This window comes from Rhinatrema bivittatum, chromosome 8 (genome assembly GCF_901001135.1).
Source record: "Rhinatrema bivittatum chromosome 8, aRhiBiv1.1, whole genome shotgun sequence".
Taxonomy (NCBI): Eukaryota; Metazoa; Chordata; class Amphibia; order Gymnophiona; family Rhinatrematidae; genus Rhinatrema; species Rhinatrema bivittatum.
Window position 1 is genome coordinate 227620079 of NC_042622.1, and position 20651 is coordinate 227640729.

The 20651-nt window shown below is 46.9% G+C and overlaps 2 protein-coding genes across 8 annotated transcripts in view; one reads left to right on the forward strand and one right to left on the reverse strand.

Annotated features, from left to right (window-relative positions):
• Positions 1-18661, reverse strand: part of ARMC6 (armadillo repeat containing 6) — a 59913-nt gene extending 41252 nt beyond the window's left edge. The window contains exons 1-3 of one of the 5 annotated variants that reach the window (XM_029613860.1): positions 18061-18290; positions 8719-8868; positions 2237-2319 (exon numbers count right to left, since the gene is read on the reverse strand). In XM_029613860.1, coding sequence (XP_029469720.1) covers positions 2237-2319; positions 8719-8839 — 204 coding nt within the window. In that variant the 5' untranslated portion in view covers positions 8840-8868; positions 18061-18290. Of the gene's footprint in view, positions 1-2236; positions 2320-8718; positions 8869-9556; positions 9611-17029; positions 18018-18060; positions 18291-18486 lie in introns of those variants that run through there. The other 4 variants (XM_029613858.1, XM_029613859.1, XM_029613857.1 and 1 more) reach the window with 4 other exon arrangements.
• A 5-nt stretch (positions 18662-18666) lies between these two features.
• Positions 18667-20651, forward strand: part of SUGP2 (SURP and G-patch domain containing 2) — a 56090-nt gene continuing 54105 nt past the window's right edge. Inside the window, exons 1-2 of one of the 3 annotated variants that reach the window (XM_029613855.1) lie at positions 18667-18806; positions 19375-19507. In XM_029613855.1, the coding sequence (XP_029469715.1) occupies positions 19375-19507 (133 nt within the window). In that variant the 5' untranslated portion in view covers positions 18667-18806. Of the gene's footprint in view, positions 18868-19374; positions 19508-20651 lie in introns of all 3 variants that reach the window. The other 2 variants (XM_029613854.1, XM_029613853.1) reach the window with 2 other exon arrangements.

Below are 20651 nucleotides of genomic sequence, written 5' to 3' on the forward strand. Positions count from 1 at the left end.
CTGAATGTTGAGATCCAGTGTTTTGCCTAGCTTCTCCAAAAATTTAGGATAAGTTAAGTCCTCCAGCAGTGAATAAGGTTCCGCAGGTTCCTCTCCTGGTTCGGAAGGATATCCGGTGGAGGAGTCCGGGGAAGAAAGTGGAACCCCCGGAGAGACTGGCTGAGGTAGAGTGTCTGGAGACCTCGGCGTTAATATGAGCACCGGAGGAGATGGAGATCTGGAACGTGTATGGGAGACGTGCACTGATGGTTGTGGTGACGGCACCGCACTACTCGGGGAGGAGGCTGGCATCTGGAATGAAGTTTGCATAATTTCAAAAAAGCTGGATAAAGCTTGTGAGAGAGTGAAGAAAGCGTCCCGTGTCTGAGGAGGCATGGGAGGATAAAGTGGTGGAGCATGACGACCTGCCAGCACTGCCGCTAGAAGGGTGTCTGAGTCTGGCACAGGCTTGTGAAGGTGAGGCATGTGACACACCTTGGACAACTTGCACTTTTTTGACAGCAGGTTCCTGTAGAACATCGCCCGTGGACTGGTGTCTGGATGCGGAGGACAAATCCGAAAACACTTGGGGCGAGGAAGAGGACGATGAGGGGGAGTAAGTGGTCAGTAGAACCCCCTCTTTTTCAGATTTGGAGGAATAGTCTGGTGACTCTGGTTCCAGATCCAAAGGAGCATTTCCTCCCGATGTGAAGGGAGGTGATGTGTGTAGAGAGCTATGTGGCAATGGTTCCTTAGCCTCCTTTTTCAGGGACTGCAAAGAAGATTGCGTCGATGATTTGGACTTGTCCGGGCAAGGAGCCGACAAATGCATCTACTGTGTCGTGTCACTGCGCGACGTAGACGCCATATGCGCCCGTGGCCTGGTTTTGTGTGCCGGTGGTGGCTCTGTAGGCACCGACGGCGCATGTGCCGGGTGAGGCGTGGGCGCCGCGGTCGACGCACGGCACTGTTGCTTCGAGTCTAAATGCTTTGAAGCGTGCGCCGTGTGAGACGGCACCAGTTGTGTTGCGCCGATCGTGTGAATTTGTGCGCCGAGCATCATGTGTCTGCCCATTCTCTGTTCACATCAATGCATTCGACGCTTCCTTGCCTTGTCGTTCGGCACGTTTGGGGTCCCAGCACCAGGGAATCTCCGGCCTAGGTTTTCTTCGACGCTCCCCTCCCAGCCAGGAGGTAGCCGGTTCTACCGAAGACGCCCGACACTTCGGCAGTGGCGCGGGGGTGGAAGGCCCCAGGGAAGAATGGGCCTCCGACGGAGGAGCATAGGAGTTCTTCCTCGCTCCTTTTAGCGTAGCATTTTCCCCCCCTCTGTCGACGCGCTCTCGGAGACATTTTCCCACACTGCAGGCAGGTCTCCATTGGATGGTCTGGGCCCAGACACCGATAACAACGGTCATGTCCATCTGTAATGGACATGACCTTTCCACATAAGCACGATTTGAAACCAGAAGGTCTGGCCCCTTCTTTCCTACCGTGGTCTTTCATTATTTGACGTTTTTGTTCTGTTTTTAAACTTTTTTCCTTTCAGAAGGTGATGCTGAGGAGATCTGAAGCTCTTTGTGTGCAATCCCAAGCGCAGAAAAATAGACTGAGGTGAGTTGATTCGAGCGCGGGAAACCACGCGCAGCCTCAGAGCAAAGCTCTGACATCACTTTGGAGCTCTGCCTCCCAGGCCTGATAGACAGTTCCATGACAGCATGGCTAATTCAGCCCTGCTATCGACGGGAAAATATAATTATTAATCAATCAAAATGTTATATGTTTTTATAACATGATCTTTATTCTGTACAATGAATTGTTTTGAATTTATTTTATATTGCCTTAAGTGGCTATAAGCAAGGTGATTATAAAGATTCTGTAAAATAAATAAATACATACTTCATCATCACTCTCTCATTTGCATGTATCCTCTAAGTAACACTCAAGAGCTAGGATGATGGCCTCCACCCAGTTTGACAGTTCTTGTACTAAAAAGCAGTTGCTACTGTTAACAGATGGGGGTAATAGCATAGAGCAGCAGTTACTATCCTTAACAAAAAGCATGGAGGTAGTTGCATAGAGCAGCAGTTACTACCCTTTACAGAAGGCATGGGGGTAATCTGCACAATGTGGCAATTACTACCATAAGCCACTTGCTGGACCACTTGGTTTTTATCTGCCCTCAATACTATGTATGCTATATTTTGGGCCTATTCTAGTAGTGTGGGGTGGCAACGCTGCACTAACACTCTCATACCTGTAGGATCTCATGGGTTCGATCATTCTCATCACTGCCAGCAGGTTTCGGCAGGGCTTTAATAATATTACTCAAATCAACTCCTAAGAGACAAGAAAGAGAAAAATATAGTAAGATGTCAAGATTGTAAAAAGAAAAAGCAAGGCTCTTTTTTCTTCTCCTTAGAAAGGAAAACTGGTTCTTACATGCTAATTTTTGTTCCTGTACGAAAATTGATCAGTTCAGACTCTTGGGTTTTGCCTCCCTGTCAGCAGATGGAGACAGAGAAAGTTTCACTGACACTGTACATAACCCAGTGTGCACCTGCAGTCCCTCAGCATTGACCTGTACCCAAGCCAAGATGACAGCAACAACCATAAATTTCTAAGTAAACGCCCTCCCCTCCAACAAGCTGGAAGAAGGTGAAGTTGCTCAAAAAGACAATGGAAAACTTGTTTCCCAAATTTAACATAAGCAATCAGCAATGAAAACCTCCAAAAACTCTGACCTATATACAAAGCAACGGTACAAGCGACAGATTCCCCCCCTCCCCCCAGTAAATGGACGGGTCTCTGGACTGATCTGTGGTACTTCAGGAACGAAAATTAGCAGGTAAGAACCAATATTCCTTTCCTTGTATATACCCAGATCAGTCCAGACTCCTAGAATGGACCTAAGCTCCCCTCAACTCGGTTGGGACCTGGAGAGTTCTGCTCGTAGAACATACTCACCAAAGCACATGGAAGCCAGAGCCCTGACAGCCAAGCGATAACGCCGAGCAAAAGAATGCAACAGCTTCCCAGTAGCTACTCAGCAAATTTCATGTGGAGACACCTGCTGTGACTCAGCCCAGGAGGTCACCTGAGAACGTGGCAGTGGGCACCCTTTAGAAATATGTAGACTCAACTGCTTCCTTCAGCCATCACAGAATTGTAGACTTAGATACCTTACTTCCCTTCTTTGGACCATTTGACAGTACAAACAGATAATCTGATCTGCAGAAATCATTAGTGACCTTTAGATACCTCAATAATGCATGCCTAAGAACATAAGAAAATGCCATACTGGGTCAGACCAAGGGTCCATTAAGCCCAGCATCCCGCCTCCAACAGAGGCCAATCCAGGCCATAAGAACCTGGCAAGTACCCAAAAGCTAAGTCTATTCCATGTTACCATTGCTAATGGCAGTGGCTATTCTCTAAGTGAACTTAATAGCAGGTAATGGACTTCTCCTCCAAGAACTTATCCAATCCTTTTTTAAACACAGCTATACTAACTGCACTAACCACATCCTCTGGCAACAAATTCCAGAGTTTAATTGTGCGTTGAGTAAAAAAGAACTTTCTCCGATCGATTAGTTTTAAATGTGCCCCATGCTAACTTCATGGAGTGCCCCTAGTCTTTCTACTATCCGAAAGAGTAAATAACCGATTCACATCTACCCGTTCTAGACCTCTCATGATTTTAAACACCTCTATCATATCCCCCCTCAGTCGTCTCTTCTTCAAGCTGAAAAGTCCTAACCTCTTTAGTCTTTCCTCATAGGGGAGTTGTTCCATTCCCCTTATCATTTTGGTAGCCCTTCTCTGTACCTTCTCCATCGCAATTATATCTTTTTTGAGATGCGGCGACCAGAATTGTACACAGTATTCAAGGTGCGGTCTCACCATGGAGCGATACAGAGGCATTATGACATTTTCCGTTTTATTCACCATTCCCTTTCTAATAATTCCCAACATTCTGTTTGCTGTTTTGACTGCCGCAGCACACTGTACCGACGATTTCAATGTGTTATCCACTATGACACCTAGATCTCTTTCTTGGGTTGTAGCACCTAATATGGAACCCAACATTGTGTAATTATAGCATGGGTTATTTTTCCCTATATGCATCACCTTGCACTTATCCACATTAAATTTCATCTGCCATTTGGATGCCCAATTTTCCAGTCTCACAAGGTCTTCCTGCAATTTATCACAATCTGCTTGTGATTTAACTACTCTGAACAATTTTGTGTCATCTGCAAATTTGATTCTCTCACTCGTCGTATTTCTTTCCAGATCATTTATAAATATATTGAAAAGTAAGGGTCCCAATACAGATTCCTGAGGCACTCCACTGTTCACTCCTTTCCACTGAGAAAATTGCCCATTTAATCCTACTCTCTGTTTCCTGTCTTTTAGCCAGTTTGCAATCCACGAAAGGACATCGCCACCTATCCCATGACTTTTTACTTTTCCTAGAAGCCTCTCATGAGGAACTTTGTCAAACGCCTTCTGAAAATCCAAGTATACTATATCTACCGGTTCACCTTTATCCACATGTCTATTAGCTCCTTCAAAAAAGTGAAGCAGATTTGTGAGGCAAGACTTGCCCTGGGTAAAGCCATGCTGACTTTGTCCATTAAACCATGTCTTTCCATATGTTCTGTGATTTTGATGTTTAGAACGCTTTCCACTATTTTTCCTGGCACTGAAGTCAGGCTAACCGGTCTGTAGTTTCCCGGATCGCCCCTGGAGCCCTTTTTAAATATTGGGGTTACATTTGCTATCCTCCAGTCTTCAGGTACAATGGATGATTTTAATGGTAAGTTACAAATTTTTACTAATAGGTCTGAAATTTCATTTTTTAGTTCCTTCAGAACTCTGGGGTGTATACCATCCGGTCCTCTACATCTCATGCGGGAGAGCCTAAGCTCTCCCCATGAGATGTAGAGGAATCCAAATCCAGAAAAGCTAGAAGCTCCAGTGTCTAAGATTGAATGCCAAGACTACCTCAGGCAGAAAAGGTGGCACCAAGATTAAAGATACCCCCAAATCCAACATCCACAGGAAGGGATCTCGACATGACAGTGCTTGGAGCTTCGAAATTCTCCTGGTGGAACAAATAGCCACCAAGAAAACTACTTTAAGAGTGAAGTCCTTAACCATAACTCTCTTTAGTGGTTCAAACTGAGCCTCACACAAACATCTAAGGGCTAGATTCAGATTCCAAGATGGACAAAAGTTCTGCAACTGAGGACACAAATTCTTAGCTTCCTGAAGGGACCATATAACATCCAGTTGAGCGGACAGAGGATACCCTTGAACCATACCCCACAGACAACCCAATGTCGTTACCTAGACTGTCAGAGTTAAAAGCCAGACCCTTGACCAGAACCTCTCTGTAGAAAAGCAAAAATATGTAACACCATAGCCTGAACAGGCTGAGGCTGCACTCAGTCAACAGAAGACCAAGACTCAAAGATTCTCTAAATTTGCACATACATCAAGGATGTAGGTGGTTGCTTAGCCTGCAATAAGATGGAATATCCCTTTCATCTCAGTCGTCCTCTCTCAGAAGCGAAGCTGCAAGATGGAAGTGAGCTGCCTAACCCAAAAATGTTAGGCCCTGATAGAAAAGAGTCAACTGGTGTCCGAACCTTAGGGGTCCGTCTAAAGCCATTTTGATCAGATCTGGGAAGCATGGATGACGTGGCCACCCTGGAGCTACCAGGATCACGTTGCCCAAATGTTTCTCTGTCCTCTGTAATTCCTTGTCCACCAGAGGCCATGGAGGTAAGAAAAAGAAAATTCCCTCGAGTTCACAGCAGCACCAGAGCACAGATTTCCTTCTGTACCGTGTTCTGTTCAACGGCTGTAAAAGCGTGACACCTTGGTCTTCTCATTGGTCGGGATACCCCCATCTTCTGTGAATAAGACACTGCTGCCTCCGACAGTTCCCATTTCCCGGGGTCTAACTTTCTCTGACTGAGAAAATTCACATGAATTTTGTTCACTCCAGCGATGCGAAACGCTTCAAGTGCTGCTCTGCCCAGAGAATCAACTCCCAAGCCTCTCGAGCCACTGCCTGATTCTTGATTCCGCCTTGACATTTGATGTAGGCCACCATCATCGCGTTGTCTGTTAGGATCCGTACTGGATGGCCGCATACCCTTGGAAGTCAGGCAAGCAATGAGAAATGTACTGCTCTCATCTCTAACCGATAGACCAATAGGACTCCTGTTTCAACCACTGACCCTGTGCTGACTGATCTTGCCACACTGCCCTCCATCTTGGAGAGGCTTGCATTGGTGGTAACTATTACCCAATTTGGAACCTTCAATTCCGTAATACGCTCGAGAAAGGTGCGAGTAAGCCGCCACAAAAGACCGTCCCTGGCTTCCCCCTCTAACAGAAGAGGAAGATGAAACTCTTCTAATAACGAATTCCAGCAGGAGAGAAGAGCCCCCTGCAGAGGCTACATATTCACGAATGCCCAATGCATTAATTTCAATGTTGATGCCATAGAACCCAAGACCTGTAAATAGTCACAGACCCTGGACACCAAAAAAGCTCTAGCAGAAGCCTAATTTGAGTCTGTAATTTCAGCAATCTCGCTTCGTGAGAAACACTCTCCACCAGCATGTCATACTGAGCTCCCAGATACTGTGGAGTTTGAAAGTGGAGTAAATGGCTCGTTGCTAGGTTCACCACCCATCCTAGACACTTGAAGCACATCAGTACCTTTTGTACTGATTGTCGACAGAGGTCCTCTTATTTTGCACAAATGAGCTAGTCGTACAATGTGGCCCCCCCACCAATTTGGTGAAGGTACATGGAGCCATCACCAGCCAAAGGGAAGGGCTCAAAACAGAAAATGATAAGTATGGGGGTAACCTGAACAGTGCAGCAGATACTGGATTAATCTTGCTGGGCAGACTGGGTGGATCATTTGGTCCTTTTCTGTCGTATTTTCTATATGTTTCTATAATATAATTTCAAGTAAGTAATTTCTCCATTTATTTCTCTGGGTTGCTCGGGGACTGTTCCTTTAAGAAAAAAAAAGTAGGCCTCGGCCTGACCCCAGACGAATCCAGGACCGAACCGAGGGTTGGCGACATGTCCCAGCATGGCAGAGACACAGTCTTACCCTCTGCCAAGCCTGCAAGCTCCCAAGGCCAACAAGAAGATGTTGGAAGGTGAACGGTCCTCCGACCGTTCCAAGCCCTTTCGGATCTGCCGCTTGGATCGGCATGGAGCAGCAGGCCGGCCTGAGGATGAGGGCAGACGGAGGCCCTGACACGAAGACATGACTATGAGAAGGTGAAGACATGACACCAAGGCTGATGCAACGGCATCACAGACGAGATGAAGAACCTGACAAAGTCCTGACGAGACAAGAAGTTGGGAAGGTAGACAATAGCACAGTCTCTCAGGGTGCCCTACTCAGCCCACCTTCACGGGCGGACCCAATGGGCTGTCGCGGACCACCCTGTCCCACTGCGCGCCCTACACAGCCCGAGGAGGCTGGTCACGGACCACGCAGAGAGTGGGACAAGTGCAGGAGAGAATCCAGTCGAGGCAGGACTTCGACGAAGCCGATGTCATCCGAAGCACCACAAAGGCTGACAGGACAGGATGGCTCAGGAGCACAGGACACCAGTCCACTGCCGGCATCGCCCAAGATGGAGAAGCGTCACCTGGAGACCCACGGCCGGCAGAACAGAAGGCTCACGAGCACAAGAACAAACACCAAGGAGGGCTGGAACACCAGGAAGCGAGACATTAGGAGACCTGGATGAGGATTTCAGGCAACGAAGACATGACGCGACGAGACGAGGAACTCCACGAAGAACATCAAGGACCTGTCGGAGCGCTGGCAGGCAGGAGCCTCCAGGACTGAAGTAACTCCAATGCAAGGCAAAGAGGAATTGCAGGAACAGCCCTTACATAGGGCTGACACAGGAAACAGTCCATAGGTGGGGCCCAGGGCATATCCGGCCATGGGCCCTTTAAATCTGGAAGGGAGGAGCGGCCGCGCGCCTAGGAGCAGGAAGCAGAACTGTGCAGGACCGTGGACAGCAGCCCTGCACCGACGTCAGCGCGGGAGAAGCAGGCCCCGACGATGGCAGCGGCTCCAGCCGCCAATCCAGCTCAGGGCTTGTGGCCTCCAGCCACGAAGAGGACGAAGACATCGGCGACGGCTCCGTGCCGCGTGATGGTAAGAAGTTCGCGGCTCTGGCCGCGGTGAAGAGCAGGGCAAGATGGGCGGCCTCCGGGCTGCAAAGGGAAGCAGAGTCCGCGGCTCTAGCCGCGAGGAAAGGCCCGACTTCGGCGGCATCTGGCCGCAGCAAGCAGCAAGGAAGGTGCCTGCTCGCGGGGATTAGCTCCGCGGGCAGGGTTCATAACAGAAAGAAGGCAAAAATAATTTCCAGCTCTGCTGCATTTTTCTCCCTATGTCAAGATTCAAATTAAGAAGAATGGAAGAAATGAGAAATAAAGAGATTAAATTTCCTACAGCACAACAAGGTCTGTTTCACACCAGAAGAAATTTTGTCTCTAAAAAGGCAGCTGCTGCTCTGTAAAACCTATTGCATACCCATACACTTTGTTTAGTTAAATTCTGAGAACATTCAGCTTCAGAACTGAAGTGCAGAACCATGTGGTAAGCAGAGTTTCTTTTTCTATTTGCAACATGATCCCTAGAGATTATCAGCTTTGAGCAAAACGTATTTCAGTTACCTTGAGATTCAAATTGCTGGACAGCCTCATTCACAGCCTCATCTGGCTCCATCTCAAATTCTGTGATGTTTTCCTGCACCACAGTATCAAATGTTTCCTGTGTGATTTGCCGGGAAGCCATGAGTGCTTTTCACTGGGACAGTCTTTCACCTGGGATGAGAAGAAATACAAGTCATCAGCGCTGGAAAAATCCTGGAAATCAGGCCACCCAGGCACATGCAAATCAACATCTGTGGCCAGGGCTGAGAAGCCACTGTGGCAGGGACCAAGGAGCCACTGCAGCAACCAGGGCTGAAGAGCCACCACAAGAGCTGGGCCAAGAACAGGTCACTGCAGGGCCACAGCAGATGTGAGCAAGAGGCATGGGAATGGAGCAAAAACGTCAAAGCTAAAGAAAAAAAAAAAGAATATATCGAGAGATTTTCTTCCTGACTCCTATAGGTTTTGGCTGGTGCCTAGGTTTTCAAAAACAATGTTTCTATCTCTGCAAGTATTGACTCAGAGCTTTTACCAAACCAAAACAAAGGATTTTCGCTAAAACATCATTTAAACTCTTAATAATAAAAACATTCTAAATATTGCACAATTGCCAATGCCATTCTAAGTACTGCACAATTGCCAATGTGCACTTCTTCAAGTGCCTCAAGAAATCAGAAGACTCGTACCAAATATAACAATGCCTTTTCCTAAGATTAACATGGAAATAAACATTTAAAATCCTGTTAGAAAATGTTGTGGATAAAATTGGGGATTCAGTATATAATTTCACCATAAAAAAGTAATCTATAAGTGGCTATAAATGCAAGAAATCACTTATGCTATATTTCAGTAAACTTACCCCTCTACTTTGTGCTTATACAAAAATTGTGTGACAATCAGGACCCTTTGATTTCTAGCAGAGAAGAGATGAGAGACAGATAAGGAAAGGAAGGCATAGTATTTTAGCACTGGATCTGGGATTTAAAAAAAAAAGGAAAATTGGTTCTTTCCTGCTAATTTTAGTTCCTATGGTACCACAGATCAGTCCACACAACTGGATTTTGCATCCCTGCCAGCAGATGGAGCCAGAGAAAGTTTCACTGACATCCATAATATATCGGGCTTGGTAATGTGACCATCAGTGCTCGCGCATGTTCCCCAGCCCGCGCCAATAGATGGCGCAGGCGGCTCCCTGGCCGCCTTGGAGGCTCAAACACACCAGAGCTACGAAGGACAGCGGCCATCGCGGGACAGGCAGAATATAGCAGAGGAGACCCCTGCATGCCGCGAACAGAGCACGTCCCGTGGCACACACTCCGTTCGCGGCAAGGATGAAGGCCCGGCGCGCCGATCAGGGAAGGCCCCCGTGTGCTGCGATTGGCATGCCCGGGCCTTCATCTTCGCCGCGAATGGAGCATGTGCAGTGGGACGCGTTCCGTTCGCAGCATGCCAGGGTCTCCGCTGCTATTTTCTGCTCAAGGCGAAAATGGAAGGCCCCCGTGTTTTCCGCGAACAGCACGTCAGGCCTTCATCTTCGCCGCGAATGGAGCGTGTGCCGCGGGACGTGCTCCGTTCACGGCACACCGGGGTCTCTGCTGCTATTTTCTGCTCAAGGCGAAAATGGAAGGCCCCCGTGTGCCGCCAACGGTGTGCCGGGCCTTCATCTTTGCCACGAACAGCGCACCGAGCCTTCATCTTCGCCGCGAATGGAACACGTGCAGCGGGATGCGCTCCATTCGCAGCATGCCGGGGTCTCCGCTGCTATTTTCTGCTCAAGACGAAAATGGAAGGCCCCTGTGTGCCACGAACGGCGCACCGGGCCTTCATCTTCGCCGCGAATGGTGTGGGTCCCACGGCATGCCGGTGAGAGAGAATATGTGTCGGGGAGGGTGGGAGAGAGCAGGAGGGTGTGAGAGAGAGCATGAGGGGAGGGATGCCGGTGAGAGAGAATGTGTGTGTGAGAGAGGGGGGGTGACAGAGAGCATGGTTGGTGAGAGAGTGGTGGGGAGGGTGTGAGAGAGCATGGGAGCTAAGAAAGGATGGGTGGGGGGATGCTTGAGTGTGGGTTTCAGAGAGAGTGAGCCTATATGAGGGGAGAGGGATGCCGGTGAGAGAGAATGTGTGTATGAGAGAGGAGAGGGGGTGTGGGGAAGCGAGAGAGACAGCTTGTTTGGTAAGAGGGGGAGTGCGGGGGATGCTTGAGTCTGGGTTTCAGAGAGGGACCCTATATGAGGGGATGTGTCTGTGTGCAAGAGAGTGAGGGAGCCTGTATGAGGGTGTGTGTATGTGGAAGGGATACTCTTACAGTGAATTTCTAGGGAAATTTTGCTCAAAATATTTAAAGTTCTCCAACTTTAAATAATAATGTTTTTCTTTAATAATTTAAAATGTAATTACTTAAGCTCGTATGTGCCAATAAAAAGGCTCGCTGCTCGGGCGTAGAATGGGTACAGTTGCTAGTTGTATATAACCTAGTGTGCTACTTGTAGTCCCTCAGTACTGATCTGTACCCCAAGCCAAGATGAGAACACGCCAAAAACGTTTAACAGCTAACTCCCCCCAACGAACAGGAAGATGGTGATGCTGAAATCAACTGGAAAACCACTAACCATCCAAATGAGTGGCCAACTCTCTACCCCCTTCAATGGGCAGGTCTCTGGACTGATCTGTGGTACTACAGGAATGAAAATTAGCAGGTAAGAATCAAATTTTCCTGTCCAGTAAGTAACCATATCAGTCCAGAAGCTTGGGATGATCCTAAGCACCCCTAAACTGGGAAGAAACCAGAGAGAGTCCCACTCGCAGAACACTCTTCCCAAAGCCCACAGGTGTTAAAGCCCCGCAGAACATTCTCACCAAAGGCTATGGGTGTCAGAGCCCAGACTTCCAAGCGATAATGTCCGGCAAAAATGTGCCCATGACTTCCTAGTAGCCGCCCTGCAAATCTCCTGTAGAAAAACCTGCTGAGCACCGGCCCAAGAGGTTGCATGGGAATGTATCAAGTGAGCCCACAAACCCTCAGGTACTGGATGACCTGTAGATATATACCGATCGCTTCTTTAAGCCAGCGCACAATTGTAGCTTTAAAAGCTTAACCCTGTTTCTTTGGACTCTTCCAGAGAATAAAAAGGAGATCCGATCTATGAGATTCAACAGTAACTTCCAGATATCTTAACAATGTCTGCCTCACGCCCATAAGCCTAAGTTCTCTTGCATGAAGTGTGGAGAAATCCAATCTGGAAAAGCCAGATTAACATGTAACGCCGAAACCAATTTAGGCAGAAAGGAGGCCCCGTGCATAACACCACCCCCGACTCTGAAATCTGCAGAAAAGGATATCGGCATACCAAAGCCTGGAGCTCCGAAAACCTCCTGGCCAAACGGAAACCCCACCTTAAGAGTTAAGTCCTTTAAGGTTGTCCTCAGCCATTCAAACAGAGCCAGACACATTCCTCTAAGCATCAGATTAAGATTTCAAAATGGCAAGCCTTCCTCACTGGAGGACACAAAGTGTTTGCTCTTTGAAGAAAAATGGATGACATCTAGATGCACGGACAAAGGATACCCCTGTACCTCACCCCAGACACAGCCCAAAGCTGCGAGAGTTAAAGGCCAAACCTTTGATCAAAAACCTTCTGAAGAATATCCCTACTTCTAAGCCATCTCCTCTGAAAACCCAGGCCTTAAGACAAAGGTGAAATGCCTGGCCCCGATGGGGAAGATTCAATCCAATAAGCATGACGACAAGAACTGCAAACCATGAACAGCGTTGAGCCCTAGTGGAGAAGAGGCTCCAGGTGGCTGAATATCAGCGGTCTGTCTATGACCAAGTTGACATGAACAGAGTAGCCACTCCAGAGCCACCAGAATCATGTCGCCAGGATGTTTCTCTATTTGCCACATCACCTTGCCCAATGGATGAAATACAAACCAGAATGCCTGGAGGCCAAGGCAGCACATGTGTCATTTTTGACCGATAAAAACAAGACACCCCAGCGCTCCGCCTGGTCCCCATGACGATAATCCCATCTTTGCAAATGATGCCTTGCAATCTCTGATTGCTCTTACTCCCCAGAGTCTACTTTCCTCCGACTGAGAAAATCTGACTCAACCTTGACCACCCCGGTGATGTAAGATGCCGCTATTTTCTTCAAATGCTGCTCCTCCCAGAGAACCAATCCCCGAGACTCTAGAGCCGCTACCTGACCCCTGGTTCCTCCCTGCCAGATGACGTAGACCACCACTGTTGCATTGCCCGATAGGATCTTCTCTGAACATCCAAGACGAAGAAACCTCTTTCTTGGATCACTGGCCCTACGCCAACTGATGATGACACACTGTTCCGTAGCCCAATCCAGAACCTCTAATTTCACACCACACTCCAGACTGATCCGAAGCAGCCCTCATGAAAGACTGAGTGGAATGGGAAAATGAAAGTCCTTCGATCACGGATTCGAGCAGGAGAGAAGAACCCGAGGAGGCCACAGATGCACGAATGCCCAAGGCACCAATTCTAAGGTCGATATCACAGAACCTAGGACTTGCTAGTAGTCAGAGAAAGCCCCAACAGGTGTGAAATCTGACCCTGGAACCTCAAGATCCTCTCTTCCTTGGGAAACACTCTCCCCACTGTGTGACAAACCAGATACTCTAGGGCAGGGGTCAGGAACCTTTTTGGCTGAGAGAGCCATAAACGCCACATATTTTAAAATGTAATTCCATGAGAGCCATACAATATGTTTAAAACTAAATACAAGTAAATGTGTGCATTTTATGTAAGATCACACTTTTAAAGTACAATAAGTCTCTGAAAATATTACACCAGGCCTTAAGACACCAATACATCTCCTATTAGGAAAATGGACCAAGTCAGGCTGCTAGAGTCCTACACAGAAACTACACGCCAGCAGAAAACCTCACCTGAATCACGTGCTGTCCCTCACCTAACATAGAATAAAGAGACCAAAACGCATAACTAGAAGCATGCAGAAAAAACTGAATTGGAAACTGCAACAAGCCAGAGTCTCTGTATGCAGTGTAACAAAGGAAAAAAGAAACATCACCCATCCTTATAAAACAAATCAAGAAATATAAAATCATCAGCAGTAAAACTGTACTAACAAAAAGAACATATTTCGAAACAGCTGATGAGTGGAATATCCAATAATTAAAACTCATATAAAACATTTCCAGATACCAACAAAATATTTCAAAATAGCAGACACAAAGACCCAGTAATGAAAAATAATAAGGATACAAACATTTTTTTGCTCTGCATACCTGGGAACGTTTGATATCCAGGTGTCCTGAGATTGTTCTGAATTAGCAGGAGGTGGGGTGGTTTGCTTGGAACTTTCTCCTCTCTCAGTCACATACCAGCGCTCTCTCTCACACTGGCTCTCAATGACACACCTATACACACATGCTCTCAGTACTCACATATACACATGTTTTTTCTCTCTCACTTAAAAAGGCTCTTAATTACACATTTACACACATGCTGTCTATCTTTTCACGCTTACACACACACACAGGCTTTCAATCACATAAATACATGCTGTCTTTTTCTCTCACACACAGACTCTCATTCACATGCTTACAAACATGTCCTCTCTTTCTCTCATTTACACACAGGCTCTCAATCACATACTCACATGCTCCATCACCTAAACCAGCTCTCAATCACACACAGACACACATGATCTCTCTCTTACTTATACACACAGGCTCTTAATCATACATACACATGATTTCTCTCACACACAAAGGATCTCAATCATACACACATATTCTTTCACACAAACAGGTTTTCAATCACAAACTTACACATACAGGTTCCCAATGGTAAACTTACATTCATGCTCTCTCTCTCTCTCACAGGCAGGCTCTCAATCACAGACATACTCTCTTTCACATATACAGGCTCTCAATCAGACATACTCTCTTTCACATATACAGGCTCTCAATCAGACATACTCTCTTTCACATATACAGGCTCTCAATCATTCACGTACATGCAATCTCTCACTCACACACACAGGATCTCAAACACACATGCTTGCTCGCTCATTCACTCTCTCTCTCCCTCACCCCGGGAACTCGCGGCAGCAGCAGCCTCCTCCCAACGCTAACCTCCTTCATTTTCAGCCCTCGCGGAGGCAGAGTCCCATCGGCCTCGGTTGAAGCTCTTCATTTTCCTCCGAGCCGCGCTGCAGTCTTCTTTTCATCGCGCACGCACCCGATGCTCTCCACTTCCTCTTCCAGGCCGCGGGGGGGGGGGGGGGGAAGAAGAGAGCACGCCGGTGCCGCTGACTCCAGCTGTCCTGCCGCGTTCCGCCCGGGCTGACAGCATTTTAAGCCCGGGCGGAGGAGGACCGGGGAGCAGCTGGGTCAGCGGGGGACTGGAAAGTGTAGCGACACTTGTCTGCGAGCCAGATGCAGCCCTCAAAAGAGCCATATCTGGCTCGCGAGCCATGGGTTCCCGACCCCTGCTCTAGGGTCTGGGAGGGAATGAGATGGTTCTTTGCTAGATTCACCATCCAGCCTAAAACCTTCAACCGCTTCAGCACTTTCTGTGCCGACTTCTGCCAGAGATCGGCTGACTGACTTCGCTCACAGAGCCAATCATCCTGACATGGATGCATCAAGTACACGTTCCCGATGTAAGGCTACCACCCGAACCGTCATCACCTCTGTGAACTTGCGTGGCGCTGTTGCCAGACTGAATGGGAGGGCTCGAAACTGAAAATGTTTACCTAGAATCAAAACTTCAGAACTGCTGGTGCTCAGTCCAGATGGCTATATGCAGATAAGCCTTCAGCAAAGCCAGAGAGGCTAACTCCACCTTGTGTACTTCTGTGATGATTGGCTGCACGGTGTCCCTACATAAACGAGACACTTTTAGAACTGCATTCGCCTTCCTCAAACCCAAAACTGGACAAAACGTCCCTTCCATCTGAGGCACAATGAAAACAAATGGAGTATTTTCCTGTTCTTTGTTCCTCTCTGGGAACAGGCTCTAAGGCCCCAGTCGCCGGCAGTGGCCCAGTGGTTCCTGAACGGTTAGCTGCTTGGTGAGAGAAGAGCAAGTGAAAACAACCTAAGCACCACAACCCAAACAAATTCAAATCAATAGTTGTCTCGGAACACCTTTAGGATCCACTGGCCCATGTTAATTTCGGCCCCCTCTTTGTAAAAGTAGTGCCAAATGCCCTCTGACAGCAACTGAACAGTGGATCATCTTCATTACATTGCAAGGACTTTACCCCGCCTGCGCCTGTACCTGGGTTGTCTCAGGAAGGTCTGACCACCTCAAAAATACTACCCCAGTACTGATCTCTGGTCTGTGATGCCCTGAAGAACCTTTACCCTGAAGAAAAACACCTATTATCCCAAAACCGAACCTCCCCTTAGGCCTGTCTTCTGGCCACTTATGCACGTGCACCTTTGACTCTCCCAGATGCTCCATTATCTGCTCCAGGTCCTCCTCACACAAGAGCCTGTCCTTAAAAGGAAGAGCTCCCATTGAAATTTGGACTATCTCTGCAGACTAGCTCTACAATCACAGCAAATCTCTGGCTGACTCGCAGCCATCATGATCCCAGAAGATGACCTGAGCAGGCCATTTAAAGCATCTGCGCCCTACGCCAGAGCCACCTTCAACCGTGCAGCCTTTTTCGCTGCTGCACCTGATGCAACTTGCAACCCCAATGCAGAAATGCCCTCTGCATTAAATTGCTGCAAATCACAACCCTTATTCTCAAAGCCAAGATCTCAAATATCCTTCTGAGGTGAAGCTGCACATCTCCCAATGTAGCAGACCCAGCTACCTATCCGAACTATGAAAAAGAAAAGCTGTCGCTGGAACTCGCCAGCTGTCCCCAATAGTAACCACTCTAAGACCATATCATCTCTCCCCTGAGGGTCTGCAGGTAGCACACTAGGTTATGTACAGTATCAGTGAAACTTTCTCTGTCTCCATCTGCTGGCAGGGATGCAAAAACCAGGAGTCTGGACTGATCTGGGTAAGTACTGGAACTCTACATTTGTTTGATGTGATTTGACTCTAGATGTATGCCCAGTGCAGCAACAGAATGCGCTTTATACTCTGCAGGATTGTTGCATTGTTGTGTTTGCACAATTAAACACACATGTTTCTTTAAGGTGGAACACTATCTCAGCAACAGAACAAAAAAAAGGAGTCAGCGGACAACAGAGCTGGATTATTCAATTTATGGTTCTTTTCAACTCTTGGTGAGGATGGTGCATCAAAGAATAGAATGGAATTAAGATAAAATTTACAATTGTATATTAAAATGTTAATTTAACCTACCTTTCTGAAAATTGGCTCACTGTATATCAGAGATTGAATACCACCAGATTAGACATGAAATGTATGCAAAATGATTGTTTTATACAGCTAAAATTAGCAGACAAAGCTAGACTCAAACTTGTTGAAGTATCTACAGCCTTTATAGACCCTGTATCCAACTAAGAAACACATTCTGCTCAACAGGGTGTCTGCCAGTACCCTCTTCCTTGCCACTTCGGTTATGATGTAAATCTGACTGTTAAGAATACAACAACTTCTAATTCACCAATCCTACACCAATGCACTCTTGGTATATCCAATCACATTGTCTACTTCTGGATCCTTTGCATTCATATAAAGGAGCCAATAAGGCCCATGAAAGTCTTAATATGCAAAAATGAGACAGAAAGACCCCATATAGTATATCTAATCTGTCTATAAAGAAGTCTAAACCAAAGGACTGGGAGCTCATCTGCAACTTCTCTTGATATGCTGATTTTAGACTTTTGTGAGATGTCATGAGTGTCTCCAGCTAAAGTCATTGCTGCTGCTAGACTGCCTTTATGTTAAAGGTCCTGAAACTAGACCTGGGTCCACAAAACCAGGACAACTTCATGGATAGCCTACTCAGATGTTTACCTGTTCCTAGAAGGCATAGGTATGACTGACTTAACAATCAGTTGAAATTAAGCTGGCATAAAGTGTTTTTAGGCCATAAAAATAGATAAAACGTCTATAACTGTTGCGAGCTCTTTCATGCCACAATAAAAATGTGAGTCAATATGAGCCGAGTGGTAAATTCTGAGATTTAAGCATTTCAGAAATTCAGTGAGCCAAATTCTTCCACAGATTCTCAACCACTTTGGATAAGCATATACATTCCCTCCCCTGCGCCAACACTCTTCCTATCACTGCCCTCTCTCTCTATCCAAATATGTTCACAATCATCGACAGTGCTGTCCTTCACCACCTCCGCTGTTACCCTATTTTAGGCATTGTGCTCTTTCCGATTCTTACAAAACCAACACCCAAGCCCCCTCCCATAATCTTACCACCACGCTTTACATATACCGGAGCTACATGACTGGGGGAAAGTTAGCAGCAAAAATGCTTGAAACATCCTTTTAAAAGGAAGTCACTGGTCAGGTTCAAAATAAGATTTTGGTGAAGCGCAAGAAACAGCAACGGCCGCCAATTTTGTTTTCTTCGCATTCGGCAGGCAACTGCGTCCTTGGATCACGGCCATCCCCGACGAGGGCAGATATCAATCTCGCTTGGGGGGGGGGGGCTTATTAAAAAAAAAACCCCACACTTTATTTCACAAAGTGCCCATGGCGGAAAAGAAAATAAATCTTTACTGACTGAAAATCAAATGCATTAAGCATCGTTCTCATACACACAAACAGACCACCCCACCTCCAACCCTCCATATAATAGGAACTGCCAAGTTATTTTTGTTTTTTACTAATCCCTCTCACCCCCAGTTAGTTCAAACTGAAGAAAAATACTGGCGTCCGTAACCTTCGGGCCAAGCCAGCTGAGAAGTGCAAGCCGCTGCCCTCCGTGTAATCCCCGAGATTGCAGAAACCCTTTCCCAAGCCTTCAACCCCGCCAAAGCCGCGCGCCTGCGCCCTCTTCTCGCCCTTCCCAGTTCGCTGGACGGAAGTGACATCATCGCCACGTTTCCGCTCCTGCGCGCTGTCTCCCTGGCGAACGGGAGGGTGAGGTAGCACGCGCGGTTCCGGTGGCTGTAGAAGAACACGAAGAGAAAGAAAGAGCAGCAAAGAAAGGAAGAAAGGTGCTTGGGAAGCAATAAGGGTTTTCAATAGGAAGGATGGATCAGATGGATGAACAGAGAAGTGAGATCTGGCTTGTTTTCGGGGCAGGCCTGAAACCGAGGCCTAGGCCGCGGGACGGAAGGGGAGGTACCGCCGCGTGGTCCTTTCGATCGAGGAGGATTTCTTCGTGTAGCTATGAATTAACCGACGGCTAAAATGCTTTAGAGTTAGGGAACATATACGGCTCCCTGGGTAATGCGAGGGCCCATGGACATGGTAGGGGAGGTCGGGCGGGCGCAAAGCGATTCCGTCCATGACCTCATGAAGGAAAACAATTGTCCCTGCGCTTTCGGAGATGGAGTGGGTAGGAAGAGACCGTCAGGGATGGGATTGAGACAAGTTTTTACTCCTTCCTTTTGTGGGCAGCACTGGGAGAGAGATTTAGAAAAAGCCTAAATGCGCGGTGAGGTTTTTATCGGCACAGAGGGAGAGTGTTCTAGCCTGGGGCCTAAAAAGAATTTGATTTCTTTGTTAAGAAAAAAACACGTTTTCCTCTAAAATACTCACCACCAATATTCCTGATAACAGATGAGGAAGATGTCGGCGGCCAGAAGAATCACGCGCGACACGTTCGATGCAATGGTGCATGAAAAGATGAAAAAATATCGTATGAACCGAGATGACGCCATTGACGAGACTATAGAGCAGTTCCAATTGCAAGGTAACAGCCGAGGAGGGTTCAGAATTTTACTGTGCCTTTATAAAATAAAAAAAAGTAGAATCCATGTTGCCAGATTTTAAACGTGGTTAGTGGCCCAAAGTAATCCTGAGAAAGGGATCCAAATATATTAAATTGTGTAATAAAAATCATAGGGTAACTATCAAAGCCATTTCTGTAGATAAAACTGTGCTTACCTTGCAGATATGGGTGTTTCTAAAATTGCCTGTCAATATGTATATAAAAGTACACACACAGTGCCTGTATGTGCTTACCTTTCGAATACAGGAAATCCTGGAGATGGAGACAGCTATTATGCAGGAAGTTTTGGTAGGATAATTTTCAAAGAAAGTATGCATGTACTTGCTCTTTTAAAATTGCTATGAAGTCTGTGGGGAAAGTCCAGTGTGAAAATTTGGACTAAAGTCTGTGGACACTTTCTATCCACAAGCTTTAGCCCTCCAGAGGCTGTTGGAAAATTACCCCCATAAGAGAGAGTTTTAAGACAGTCTAAAGTTGCTAAAATGTGTGGGGAGAGGTTTTTTTTTTGTTTTTAGAAAAATTGCACAAACGTTTTGCACGTGCAAAAGTATGCACATACGTTCTAATCCCACCCCAACCCTACAAGAATTACTCTTACTCTGCACATCAAAGGTGAGTAATTCAAAAAAGAAAAAAAACCCCACTTCCTCTGCTCCCTGTGTTCTGCCCTAAACTGACTGTTTATTGCAAGCCTTCTTTAAATAGGTGCTCTGATATGGATAATGCTACTTTAATCCACTATTAACTGTCCATACTCTTATCTGTCTGCCCCTTACACAACACTTCTTTCTCTCTTCCACCCCTCCCCTCTCTGCCTCACCCTTTCACTCTGCTCTCTACCCCCCCCTCCAGAATCAGTATCCCCCATCCAATACCCTCTCTTGCCTCCCCTCTCATATGCACATCTCTTAAACCTCCTCTGTCTTCTTCCTTGTCCCACCACCACCTTTCTTTTCCCTCTTCCTGACCTACAGTACTATTACTCCCTCCCCCAGCAGATTAAACCTCAGGCTTGATTAGGTAAAAAAGAAAATCTCTCCTTCCTCTTCATCCAGTCTGACAAGGCCAGATCTTGGTCCATTTACTTGCAAATGTCTTGGAATCT